Source organism: Herpailurus yagouaroundi, unplaced genomic scaffold, assembly GCF_014898765.1.
Source record: "Herpailurus yagouaroundi ecotype Mexico unplaced genomic scaffold, PumYag 530, whole genome shotgun sequence".
In the NCBI taxonomy this organism is placed as follows: domain Eukaryota; kingdom Metazoa; phylum Chordata; class Mammalia; order Carnivora; family Felidae; genus Herpailurus; species Herpailurus yagouaroundi.
The window spans coordinates 9,700,603-9,713,345 of NW_024412747.1; the positions used below are offsets into that span (position 1 = coordinate 9,700,603).

The following is a 12,743-nucleotide window of genomic DNA, read 5'->3' on the forward strand; positions in this document are numbered from 1 at the left end:
GCGCGCTCACCCCCGCCCCGCCCCCCCGCGCAGGCATCGTGCTCGACTCCGGCGACGGCGTCACCCACAACGTGCCCATCTATGAGGGCTACGCCCTGCCGCACGCCATCATGCGCCTGGACTTGGCCGGCCGCGACCTCACCGACTACCTGATGAAGATCCTCACTGAGCGCGGCTACTCCTTCGTGACCACAGGTGCGCGGCGCTCCGGGCTCCCCGGGCGGGCGGGGTGGCGCGCGGGCCGCGGGGCCCTGCGCTGAGGGCGCCTCTCCTGCCCCTGCCCCCCCCACAGCTGAGCGCGAGATCGTGCGCGACATCAAGGAGAAGCTGTGCTACGTGGCCCTGGACTTCGAGAACGAGATGGCGACGGCCGCCTCCTCCTCCTCCCTGGAGAAGAGCTACGAGCTGCCCGACGGACAGGTCATCACCATCGGTAACGAGCGCTTCCGTTGCCCGGAGACGCTCTTCCAGCCCTCCTTCATCGGTGAGTCCCGCTCGCCGGCCTCCCCGGGAGCCCCGGGGCCCCGCCCGGACCCCGGCTCGCACACGCCGGCTCACGCTCCTCCCTGCGGCCCCCAGGCATGGAGTCGGCGGGCATCCACGAGACCACCTACAACAGCATCATGAAGTGCGACATCGACATCAGGAAGGACCTGTACGCCAACAACGTCATGTCAGGGGGCACCACCATGTACCCGGGTATCGCTGACCGCATGCAGAAGGAGATCACGGCGCTGGCCCCCAGCACCATGAAGATCAAGGTCGGCGGCGGCCCGCGCCCCCTGCCCGCGGGTGGGCCCCAGGGTGCGGCCCTCGCCGGCCTGACGCGCTCCCTGTCTTACAGATCATCGCCCCGCCTGAGCGCAAGTACTCGGTGTGGATCGGCGGCTCCATCCTGGCCTCGCTGTCCACCTTCCAGCAGATGTGGATCACCAAGCAGGAGTACGACGAGGCCGGCCCCTCCATCGTCCACCGCAAATGCTTCTAGACCCCATTCCACCAACAGCGTGCGAATTCTCCTCAGGACGACAAATCTGCTCAGGTTGCAGGTGGCTGACCTCGAGTCACCGCGCAGCAACTTCGTCTCTAACAACTTGAGTTGCCGCAGCCGCAATCCGACACAATGTTTATAACGTGTACATACATTAACTTATTTACCTCATTTTGTTATTTTTAAAAACAAAGCCCTGTGGAAGGAAATGGAAAACTTGAAGCATTAAACTCAGCCATTCTGTCTGTTGCGTAAAGTCGTTCGTTGTGTTTATTTGCCGGGGCGGGGGGGGGGGGAGTCGCAGGGGCAAGGGAGGAAGAGGGACCCCACCTTCCTGCGTGACTTTTCACAATACTCGGAATGAGCGCGCCCCTTGCGACGCCTTAGTTAAGTCTTCCCTTGCTCGCGGTCTCCCCCTCTGGATCAGATCCATTCCCAAACACTGGCAGGCCCGCCCCTCTGGTAGGTGGTGAGGCCATCTCTCCCACCGCAGGCTCTGGGGTGGCCGCCGGCGGGCGGGTGGCTCTGGCCAGCGGCCGGCGGCGGGCGCTGTCCACGGTGCTGGCGCCGGGAGCCGCCCCTCAGAGCGCATTTCCGTCCCACCTTAAGGGATCGGCCTTCCCTACTGCATCTGCAGATCTAACTGAAAAAGTGGTGCGCTGCATTTAATGAACCAGCTTTCATCTGCAAGGGAAGGCGGTCACTTCTCTTCCCGACTGGGAAGTCCTTCGCTTCGTGCCAAGGCGACGGAAATGCCTCTTCCAGGGTGGGGGCTGGGGAGGAGCGCCCCCCAGAGGTGGGAGGAGGGTAAGGGATACATGCGCTTTCCAGAAAGGGCGGCGCGTGCAGGGCTGGGCCGGGCACGGAGGACAGCCCTGCAAGGAGGGGTCTGCGGGGAGTGGAGCTGAGACTGGCACTGGCACTGGTGCCAGTGGAGCAGGAGTAGTGAAGAGGAGTAAACAGGGAAGAAGGAAGACGACCGTCCTCCTTCCCAGCACTCGCAATGTTCCAAAAGGCACGAAATATACTAACAGAGTAGGAATTTCTATGGGACAGCACAGCCGTCTTCTTTAAAACAAAAACAGAACTACCTTAATGTCTTCTAGTCAAGATTACCAAGGACAGTGGTACCTAAATAAAATCGATTTTGACTCAAGGCAGGTAATAAACTCTTTTGGAGATAGGCTTATAAGTAGAATTAACAATATGCAATGTTATATGCCACATAGCCATGTGTTTATGCATTCTCTCCTTTTTTGAAAAGGTTCTGAAATCCTTGAGGCCTCTAAGGTGGGAATGACTGCCAAAGGCAGAGATCAAGAAAATCAATAATTCGGTAGAATTTAAAACGTTAATAAAACAAGCATATGATACTATGTGTTATTGCCCACCAAGGGTGGATAAATGTTTAAAATGGGCTACATCCTAGTCTCTCAGAGGAATCTAGGTTTTACTGATAACAGTAAATATACATAGGCATATATGATCAAACAAAACACACACACAGGCTGAATAATCATGTAGCCAGCAGCCTGGAAAAAATGTCAGAATTACACGAGTTAGCTAATTGTCATGTTGTTGTTTTTTTAATTTAAAAAAGATTTGTTTCTGAGAGAGAGAGAGAGCACGAGTGGGAGACAGGCAGAGAGAGGGAGACAGAGGGTCCAAAGTGGGCTCTGTGCTGACAGCAGAGAGCCCGATGCTCATGTTAAGTGTTTTTTAACCAAAACCCAACATCACTTAATTAAGACTTCAGTAAGGTGTGTAAGGTGGTAACAACACATTTTCCCGGTGATCCTAATCATTACATAGCTCATGATCATTTAGGATTCACAGAAATTTTCGATATAATCTGGTAACGTTTCCTCATGCATTGCCTCTGACATTTCTATGGACAAAACGTGCAAAAACTATCAATTGCGTGGTTTCACTGGGAATGTGCCAAATCTAAAAATTACCTTTCCTTAACTGACACTTCTAACAAACAAACAAACAAACAAACAAACAAAAAACAGGCATTTTATTGGCGTTCTGTACTTTCCTATCAGGTCGTATTACCTATGTTTGTCCTGAAAGAGAGTGGTGGGTGTGGTGTAATAAAGAATGAGTCTGTTGAGAATATATATCTAGAGCGTATACAAATGTCTGTGCCGGGTGAGGGGAGAAAGAACTATTTCCAGCAGCTCTATGAGTGTCTGTAGTAGTAACAGTCGAGAAGTCCCTGTGTGGTGGCAGTACCCTTAGCGCTAGAGTGAATAATGTTACATCTGATTCCCCACCGAGTGCTCGCTTCGGCAGCACATATACTGATTCCCCACCGAAAAGCCATCTCGGGGAATCCATTGCTGGAGCAGTGAGAGAATTGAAAGCAGCAAAGAATCCACCCCCCGCTCCACCCCCCGTTGCTTTTGGTGTGTTTCCCTAGACTTGGCAGTAGGCTTATCAGGGATCTTATTTCCTTCTCACAAACCTTGGTAAATTGCCACCAATTTGTTTTCGCTGAATCTATGTTACCAGTGTTCTGTCGAAGAAGGAAGGAATAGAGAAGAAAATGGGCAGAGAGAGTGTGTTGGGATTGAAATGAAGGATGAGGGCGCCTGGGAGGCTCGGTCAGTTAAGCTTCTGACCCTGGATTTTGGCTCAGGTCAAGACGGCACGGTTTTGTGGGTTCGAGCCCCCCGTCAGTCTCCACAGTGTGGAGCCTGCTTGGGATTGTCTGTCTCCCTCTCTCCCTGCCCCTCCCCTGTTCACGCTGTCTCTGTCTCTCTCTCTCTCTCAAAATAAATAAATAAACTTAAAAAAACACCAAAGATTAAGGCTGAGAGGGAGAATTGAAAGTAGTCAGTACCACGGCACATGCTAGGCTCTATCACTTAAACCTTTGGAAGCTCGAATTAGACCGGGGAATATCAGGGTCCCTCCCAGCTGCATCTGTCCCGTGACCCATCACCCCAGATGTGGTAGAACCCACCAAAGGTTAATAAAATATTTTATTGCCCACGTACCATGTGCAAGGGGTACAGAGAGGGCTAAGATATGGTCCCATCCTTACGCGTTTGGGGCCCTGATCCCCAGGATCGCCAGGCACCTTATGCCTTGACTCTGATCACCACGAAGGCTGTTGGAGCCGCTCTGCGGGTGGTGAGGGAGGCCGGCACACGCCGCACTGGGAGCCATCAGATGCTGTGGACACAGTGGCTGTTTTGTTGCCTGTTCAGTCAATTGCCACCATGAGGCCGGCTTCCCTCCCATTGTTTTCCCACAAGGCTCGATGGGTTCCAAATATGGTTCTTATGGGGATACACGTCCCTCATGGTGCTCAAGCAGGTTGTCCTGCCTGTGGTGTTGGGGACACAGAGTAGCACGGCCCCTTACCTGGGGGTGCCTCAGCCCCGAGGGCGGGAGGTGGGGAGGGGCTCATGGCACCAGACCGGCACGGCCATGTGGGCATTTGTGTGGTCAGCCTGCCTACCTGACTGCCTCCTTCTCCTCTTCGTCTCGCTTCTGTCACTTTCATTTCCTTCCTGCCCTGCACCGTCCTTTGGAAGGCATCCATTTTAGCACCATGGAGATGTCATAGTTCTTTTGTGTAATTACCGTAAGCCGATGATAAGCCCTGAGACCTCTAAGTGACCCTTCCCCCATTATCAGTTTCTTAATGGCTTATCCTGACGTTCAACAGGTCCTGGGGGTGATTAGTGAGCGAGTAAAAGATCGAGGAAGGTGCAAAGAGGACATGGGTGGTTCTCGTATGTGTCAATAGAATCAGGATTGCCGGGCGCCTGGGTGGCGCAGTCGGTTAAGCGTCCGACTTCAACCAGGTCACGATCTCACGGTCCGTGAGTTTGAGCCCCGCGTCAGGCTCTGGGCTGATGGCTCAGAGCCTGGAGCCTGTTTCCGATTCTGTGTCTCCCTCTCTCTCTGCCCCTCGCCCGTTCATGCTCTGTCTCTCTCTGTCCCCAAAATAAATAAACGTTGAAAAAAAAAAAAAAAGAATCAGGATTGCCTTTTATGTGATAACGATTGGAGTTTCTTAAGCCTCATCATTGTGCAGAGTTGCTGGTCACCACAGCTGGCCTCAGGAACGGCAGATTATAGCATGGGTCAAGGGACAGCCGTGACACCCTTGGATCCTCATCCCACCGTGTCCTCACTTAGTTCCTTCATGGTACCTATGTTAGGCTCTTGTGACTGCTGTAACAAATTACCACGAAGTAGGTGACTTGGAACAACAGGAATTGCCTCCTCACAGTTCTGGAAGCTACAAGTTTGAGGTCAAGGTGGCGGTGGGGATTGGTTTTTCTCTCTCCTTGGCTTGTAGATGGCCAACTTCTCCCTGTGTCTTCATTTCATCTTCCCTCTTTCCACGTCTGGGTCCAAATTTCCTCCTTAGAGAACACCAGTTATGTTGGATTTAGTGTCCACCCTAATGACTTCATTTTAATTTAATTATCTCTTTAGAGACCCCCATCTTCAGGGGCCCCTGGGTGGCTCAGTCCGTTAAGTGTCTGACTTCAGCTCAGGTCATGATCTCACGGTTCATGGGTTCGAGCCCCACGCCGGGCTCTGTGCTGACCGCTCGGAGCCTGGAGGCTGCTTAGGATTCTGTGTTTCCCTCGCTCTCTGCCCCTCCTCCGCTCACATTCTATCTCTCTCTCTCAAAAATAAACATTAAAAAAAAATAAAAATAAAGACACCATCTCCAAATATAGTCACATTCAGAGGTACTGGGTGTGTTAGGACTTCAACATATGAATGAGTGAGGATACACAATTCAGCCCAAAATAGGGAGCAACAATTTGACCCACTATGGTACCTAAGAGGCCCTATAACAATTAATTTTTATATTAACACCAATAATTAATTTTATTTTTTTAAATTTTCTAATGTTTATTTTTGAGGGAGAGACAGAGTGAGAGCCATTGGAAGGGGAGGGAGAGAAGGAGACACAGAATCCAAAGCAGGCTCCAGGCTCCTAGCTGTCGGCACAGAGCCCAACGCAGGGCCCGAACTCATGAACTGGAGATTCTTACATGAGTCGAAGTCGGACACTTAATGGAGGGAGCCAACCAGGTGCCCCTACATTAGTAATTCATTATAATAGGTCCTGCAGCTCTTACGCTAATATTGTGTCTTATGCTATATGAAGCACCTTCAAATGCATGAACTCATTTGAGTTTATAAGGTAGCTAGAGTAGAGAGTACGGTTCCACTTTCATAAATGATAAAGGTGAGGTTTCAAGATTGAATGACTTGCCTAAGTTTATAAATTAGCAAAAGTGAGGGGCGCCTGGGTGGCTTAGTTGACTGAGTGTCCGACTCTTGATTTCAGCTCAGGTCCTGATCCCAGGGTCATGGGATCCAGCCCCAAGTTGGGCTGTGCAGTGAGTATGGAGCCTTCTTGGGATTCTCTCTTTCTCTCTCTCTCTCTCTTTCCCTCTGCCCCCTCCCCTGCTCTCTCATTCTCTCAATAAATAAATAAATAGATTAATTAATTAATTAATTAGGAAATGTGGTAGAGCAAAGACTTGAACGTGGAACTCTTGACTCTATTCTTTTATTTTCAATATATAAAACCCGGTGTTTTATAGGTATTTCTTATAAACAGCATATGGTTACATAGTTTTTCCAGCTTGACAAATTTGTCTTTTAATTGAAACACTTGACCCATGTGGTATCTGATGTATTTGCTGACATATTTGGGTTAAGTCTACCATTTTATTTTGTTCCATTAGATTCGGCTGTTCAAAGTCTAAAATTAATCACTTCTCCTTCCTGGTACAATATGAGACCCTCTGAGGACTGTCATTCCAACAATTTACCTTCCTCCTGACTTGTCACGTATTTTCATTCTATCTTTTTAAACCCCCAGGCGCGCCTGGGTGGCTCAGTCCATTAAGCGTCAGAGTTTCGCTCAGGTCATGATCTCCCGGTGTTTTGTGAGTTCGAGCCCCACACCCAGCCCTGTGCTGACAGCTCGGAGCCTGGAGCCTGCTTCAGAATCTGTGTCTCCCTCTCTCTCTGTTCCTCCCCTGCTTGCACTCTGTCTCTCTCAAAAATAAATAAAGATTAAAAAAAACTATAACCCCCCAGACATTATCATTTGTTATACATCAGTCATGGCTTTAACTTCCTCAAAGTATTATAATTGTCAGTTTAGATTTACTTGTATATTAATAATTTTCTTTGCCCATTTCTTCCTCTTTATGGATCCTTTCCAAGTGGGATCGTTTTTTTCTACCCGAAGCACAAAGTCTTTACAATGTCTTTCATGAGACTCTGTTGGTTGCAATATATCTCACTTTTTGTTTGTTTCTCCCTCATTCTTGAAAGATTTTTTTTTTTTCTGAATACAGAATTCCTGGTTGACAGTTACTTCTTTCAGCATATTGAAAATGACATTTCTCTATCTTCTGAGTGCCATTTTTGCTGTCGAGAAGTCAACAGTCATCCTGGGGTTTCTTTGAGGCAATTTGCATTTCCCTCTCCCTGCCTCTCAGTATTTTTATTTTGTTTTGCTTCGTTTTTTTTAAGATTTCTCCTTGTCTTTGGTATTCTGCAGTTTCTCTATGATGTAACTAATTGTGGATTTATTTTTTTTACTTCCTTAGAATTTATGAGCTTTTTGAATATGTAGATTGGTGTCTTTTCAACAGGTGTGGGAAGTGACCAACCATTATTTTTTTCAAATACTGGCTCCGGTCCCATTTTTTCTCTCCTTTCGTTCTGAAGAATTGATCAATTGGGCTTCCCCAAAATTTAAATGCCTGTTCATCAAAGGACACCATTTAAAAAATGAATAGCCAAACCTAATATGGGGAGGAAACATCTGCAAAACATATTTGACAAAGGTGTGATATCCAGGCTATAGAAAGAACCCCTACACTTCAATAACAAACAGATAAAAATGCAATAAAATGGGCAAAATAGTTTGAATAGACACTTCACAAAAGAAGATCTGTAAATGGCTAATAAGATAAGCGCATGATCATACTTGTTAGGATGGCTATAGTAAAAACACACAGAAAACCAACTACAACAGAATAACGAGTGTTGGTAAGAATGTGGAGAAACTGGAACTCTTGATCATTGCTGGTAGTACTGCAGAATGGTGTAGCCTCTGTGGAAAACGTTATGGTAATTCCTAAAAAAAAAAATTAAAGATAGAATCCAGCGATTTCTATTTCTGGGCACATCCCCAAAGCAATACAAGCAGGGACTCAAAGACGTATTTGCACAACCACGTTCATAGCGCCGTGGTTCACAAGAGTCGCAAGATAGAAGCAGCCCAAGTGTCCATTGATGGATGATTGGATACACAAAATTTGGTATATGCATACAATGGAATATTATTCACCCTTAAAGGGGAAGGAAATTCTCACACATACTACAACATGGAGGAACTCTGAGAGCATTACACTAAGTGAAATAAAACAGTCCTGTGAAAACAAATACCGTATGGTTCCACTTATATGATGAACCTAGTGTAGTCAAATGCACAGAGGAAGAAAGTGAAAGGGTGGTTTCCAGAGACTTGGGGGACAAGGGAAGGGAGGGTCAGTGTTCAATGGGCACCAAGTTCAGTTGGGGAAGATGAAAAAGTTCTGGAGATGGATGGTGGTGAGGGTTGCACAATAAGGTGAATGAACTTCATGCCACAGAACTGTACACTGACAGATGGTTCAAATAAAACATTTTATGTTATATCTATTTTGCTCTAATTATTGAGGGTGAGCACTGTCCTCAGAGCGGGCTCTTCCTCAAGTCCCTGCCCCCTGGGCACTGTGTTTGCCATACCCTCATCCCAGCCCTGTGCTGAGTGTCTATATTTTTTCCAAAGGGCATTTTGGGTGATTCCTCCAACTGATCTTCCAGTCCACTAATTCTTCCTCTTACTTAATCTATCATGAAGTTCCTTCGTTCACTTTCAAGTCTCTGTTGTTAACTTTCTCACTGATAGAAATTTTTAGAAATTGCTTTGTTCTTTTCCAAATCAACGAGGTCATGTTTTTATATTTTCTGTTCCCAGGGGATATTTGTTAGCTTTTCTCTTACTTCTTTGATGGAGCACGCATAATTTTGTTTCGTTTTGTTTTTGGTTTTGTGTTTTCACAATGTGTACCTAATAATCCCAGTAGCTGAAGTCTTGGAGTTTGTTTCTGTTATCCGTTGTTTCGATTCTTGTCCATACTACCTTGTTTCCATGTGTTTTCTTGTTAACAATGCCATGTTCACCGTCCTGAAAGAATTACTTGTAGAATACTTGGAAACAGAATAAAAGTGACTCTCTCCAGAAACGATCTGTATTTGCTTCTGCCAGAGAGCTCCTAGGCTACTAGTAATCTGCAATGATGGTAAAATTCACAGCCTGAGGTCTTTTGGTCCTCCCAGGCGATACAGATTGGGACTACAGACACACGTGAGGGCTCAGCTGTGTTCACAATTTCTCCGAAATCCGCACCCCACACCACTACCACCACATGCTCAGTGTCAAGGCCACTTACCTTCCGGGGACTTGAGTGTCAGCGCGGGGTAGGGTTTACTTCTGGGTAACTCCTTCACTCCCACCCTGTGGTGTAGCCCTTAGGGGCCCCAAGCTTTACAAAGCTGTTAAACCTCAAGTGCAAGGTAATCAAGATAAACCCTCTCCAGGAAAGAGCTGTTCCTAGAATTGCGTTTCTGGCTTCCCTTGGATTTTGGCCCTAGTAATTCTTTACTATCTTGTCAACTCTTCAGGGCCTGTAAGATTTTTTAAATACTTTATCTGGCTTTTTTTTTTTTTTTTAAGCTGTTCTCAACAGGAGTGTTGATTCTGAGAATTTAGCCTGCCATGTTCTCTAAAAATAGAACTCAACGTCTCTTACTTCTTAGGCTTGGCTTTAGCCACCTCTGAAAAACAGCACAAACCTCATATACAAGCTTCAGGAATTTTGCCTCAAGTTCTGCTGCCTTATTTTAAGGCTGTTATTTTTTCCTTGGACCTAAAAGTGCTCTGGCTCTGAAATATTCCCCAGGATGACAGGGTACCAGCTGGGAGGCAGAGGTGCCTGGAGCCCTTGCAGCCCCTATGAGAACGTGCCATGTGTCACCAGGGATCGGCTGAACCACGAGAAACAAAACAAAACAAAAATGAATGAAGGGCGACAGGGACAAAGGAACTAGGTCAAAGTGGTAAGTCATCGCAGCAGGTTCTGCAAGGTTGATGTTGGTGGGCGATTTTTCCCCCTGCCTTTTTTATGCCTCAATATTTCTTCCAACTTTATTTTTCTTCAGGAAATGCATATTATGTCAATATTAAATATAGTCAGGAAGAAAATGAAAAACAAAACAAAACAAACAAACAGAAGAGGAAAGGCCCCCATAGCCCAGTAGCCCTGGATAGTATTTCCCGCAGCAGGGACAAGTTTGGGCAGATCCGTTCACAACCCGGCTGGTGACCAGAGGCTGGGCTCCTGAGACAGATGGAGGAACCTTGGGGTTTGGGCTGGGCAGTGGATCACAGGGCCGCCATGTCATGCAAGAGCCCAAGGCGGCACCTGCTGAAAGGAGCTAAACTTGCTGAGCTCCAGAGCAGTCCTGGGTGAACTTGGCAGACAGCAGTGAGGAAAGAGTCCCTGGGGTCCCAGACACTGAATTCTAGTCCTGGTTCCAAATGCTTAAAAGGGATGCCTTACATGCTTCACATCTATCTCTGGAAGCTTCTCTGGAACCTGGATTTGCCTCTAATTTTTTAGACTCTAGAGTGTAGTGCCGAGCACACGGGTGGAGAGCGGGATGGCGGGGCGGGGGGTGCGGGGGCGTGGGTGTAGAGTCAGGTGCGCTCAGACCACCAGGGACACTGAGGCTTGAATCTGCTGGCCTGGGTCTGCCACCTCAGGGGAGCCCCGTGTTTCTTCCCACGCCGCACGGGCACTGGAGGCCAGGAATCTGAAAGCCAGGGTCTCAGGGCCTCTCGAATTCAAGGGACTTCACAGAGGAAGACACTCTGGTCTGGGCCAGGATGAGGGGGAGCACTGTCCTCAGAGCGGGCTCTTCCTCAAGTCCCTGAGCCCCGGGGCATTGTGTTTGCCACACCCTCATCCCAGCCCTGAGCCGAATGTCTCTATTTTTTCCAAAGGGCAATGTGGCCACTGTGAGGCAAACAGATTTGTCCCAGGCCACGGGAGAATACAGAGTCATGGTCCACTGCCAGGGAAGTGTCCTTTTCCTCCACCCAACTTCCTGGTTGTCCAAGGACACAGGCGTCGGGGCTGTCCTCAGAAGTCTGAGAAATCAAGACATCCCCAACCTAGTCCTGATTCTTTTTTGTTTGTTTGTTTGTTTGTTTGTTTATAATTGCATCTTGCCTTTTTACAAAAGGTTTTATTTATTTTTGAGACAGAGAGTGTGAGCAGGGGAGGGGCAGAGGGAAGGGGGGGGGGTGGCGCGGGACAAAGGATCTAAAGCAGGCTCCGAGCTGAAACCACGGAGCCCCATGAGGGGCCCAAACTCACAAATTGTGAGATGGTGACCTGAGCTGAAGTCGGACGCTTAACTGACTGAGCCACCGAGGGGCCCCTGCTTGTTCCTTAGCTCCTTTTCCAAAAGGATCCAGAGCGCTGTCACTCGACTATTGCCTGCTTAGGGGCATACCCACCAGTCAGCAATTAATGTGCTGATTCATTCAACAAACACTTATTGAGCACTTCCTGTGTGCCAGGCACGGTGCTAGGGGATAAAAGGGTGAGCCAAAGGACTCAGGGGCTCAGTCCTCAGGGGCCTTACAGTATCAGGGTGAAGGGAGACATGTCAGTTACATAACACAAATCAACGTAAGTCTGTAAATCTGGAACATGCGACAAAAGAGAGGTGTGGCGTGTGACAATACAGAGCGAGCCAAGGGCCACACAGAAGGGTTCAATGAGCAAGTGCAGGTGGAGGGAGGTACGTCTGAAGGGTCGAGAGAAGTTAGCAGGCGAAGGGCAAAGGAGCAGCTCTTTCAAGACCAGGGTGGGGTGGAGGGTGGAGCCCCCAGCCCCCAGGAGGGCCGGGCGAGGCTGGGGTGTAGGGCGGTGCGGGGTGAGGGTGCAGCGGGAGGCGCCCCCAGCTTGAGCAGACCCTCCCTTGCAGAGGATGTAGTTTTTCCTTAATCTAAGACTGGAAAGCCACCGACATGTTTTAGGCAGAGACAGAGAGAAAACCGGGCATCACCGGAGGCGGCGGGACAGACGCCATGACGGCTCTCGGGCCCCTGACCCACATTCACCCACAGTCACGGGAACACGGGAGCCAGTGTGAGCTGCGGCTGGTGCGGCAGCCAGGCAGTTGGCGGTCCCGAAGCAGGAGCGGCAGGTGGGGAGGGCGGGGCGGGCCTGGGGCCTGGGGTGGGGGGGGGGCCCGGCTCCTGAGGTGGGGGCGGGGCCTGGGTCCTGAGGTGGGGGCGGGGCCCGGCTCCTGCGGTGGGGGCGGGGCCTGGGTCCCGAGGTGGGAGGAGGGCCTGGGTCCTGAGGTGAGAGGAGGGCCTGGGTCCTGAGGTGGGGGCGGGGCCTGGGTTCTGAGGTGGGGGCGGGGCCTGGCTCCTGCGGTGGGGGTGGGGCCCGGCTCCTGAGGTGGTGGCGGGGCCTGGGTCCTGAGGTGGGGGCGGGGCCTGGCTCCTGCGGTGGGGGTGGGGCCCGGCTCCTGCGGTGGGGGCGGGGCCTGGCTCCTGCGGTGGGGGTGGGGCCCGGCTCCTGAGGTGGTGGCGGGGCCTGGGTCCTGAGGTGGGGGCGGGGCC

General features: G+C 49.8%; 1 protein-coding gene across 1 annotated transcript in view; it reads left to right on the forward strand.

Moving 5' to 3' along the window:
- Nucleotides 1-1,247, forward strand: part of ACTA1 (actin alpha 1, skeletal muscle) — a 3,328-nt gene extending 2,081 nt beyond the window's left edge. The window contains exons 4-7 of the mRNA XM_040464857.1: nucleotides 34-195; nucleotides 293-484; nucleotides 580-761; nucleotides 845-1,247. Coding sequence (XP_040320791.1) covers nucleotides 34-195; nucleotides 293-484; nucleotides 580-761; nucleotides 845-988 — 680 coding nt within the window. The 3' untranslated portion in view covers nucleotides 989-1,247. The remainder of the gene's footprint in view (nucleotides 1-33; nucleotides 196-292; nucleotides 485-579; nucleotides 762-844) is intronic.
- The last annotated feature ends 11,496 nt before the right edge of the window (nucleotides 1,248-12,743 follow it).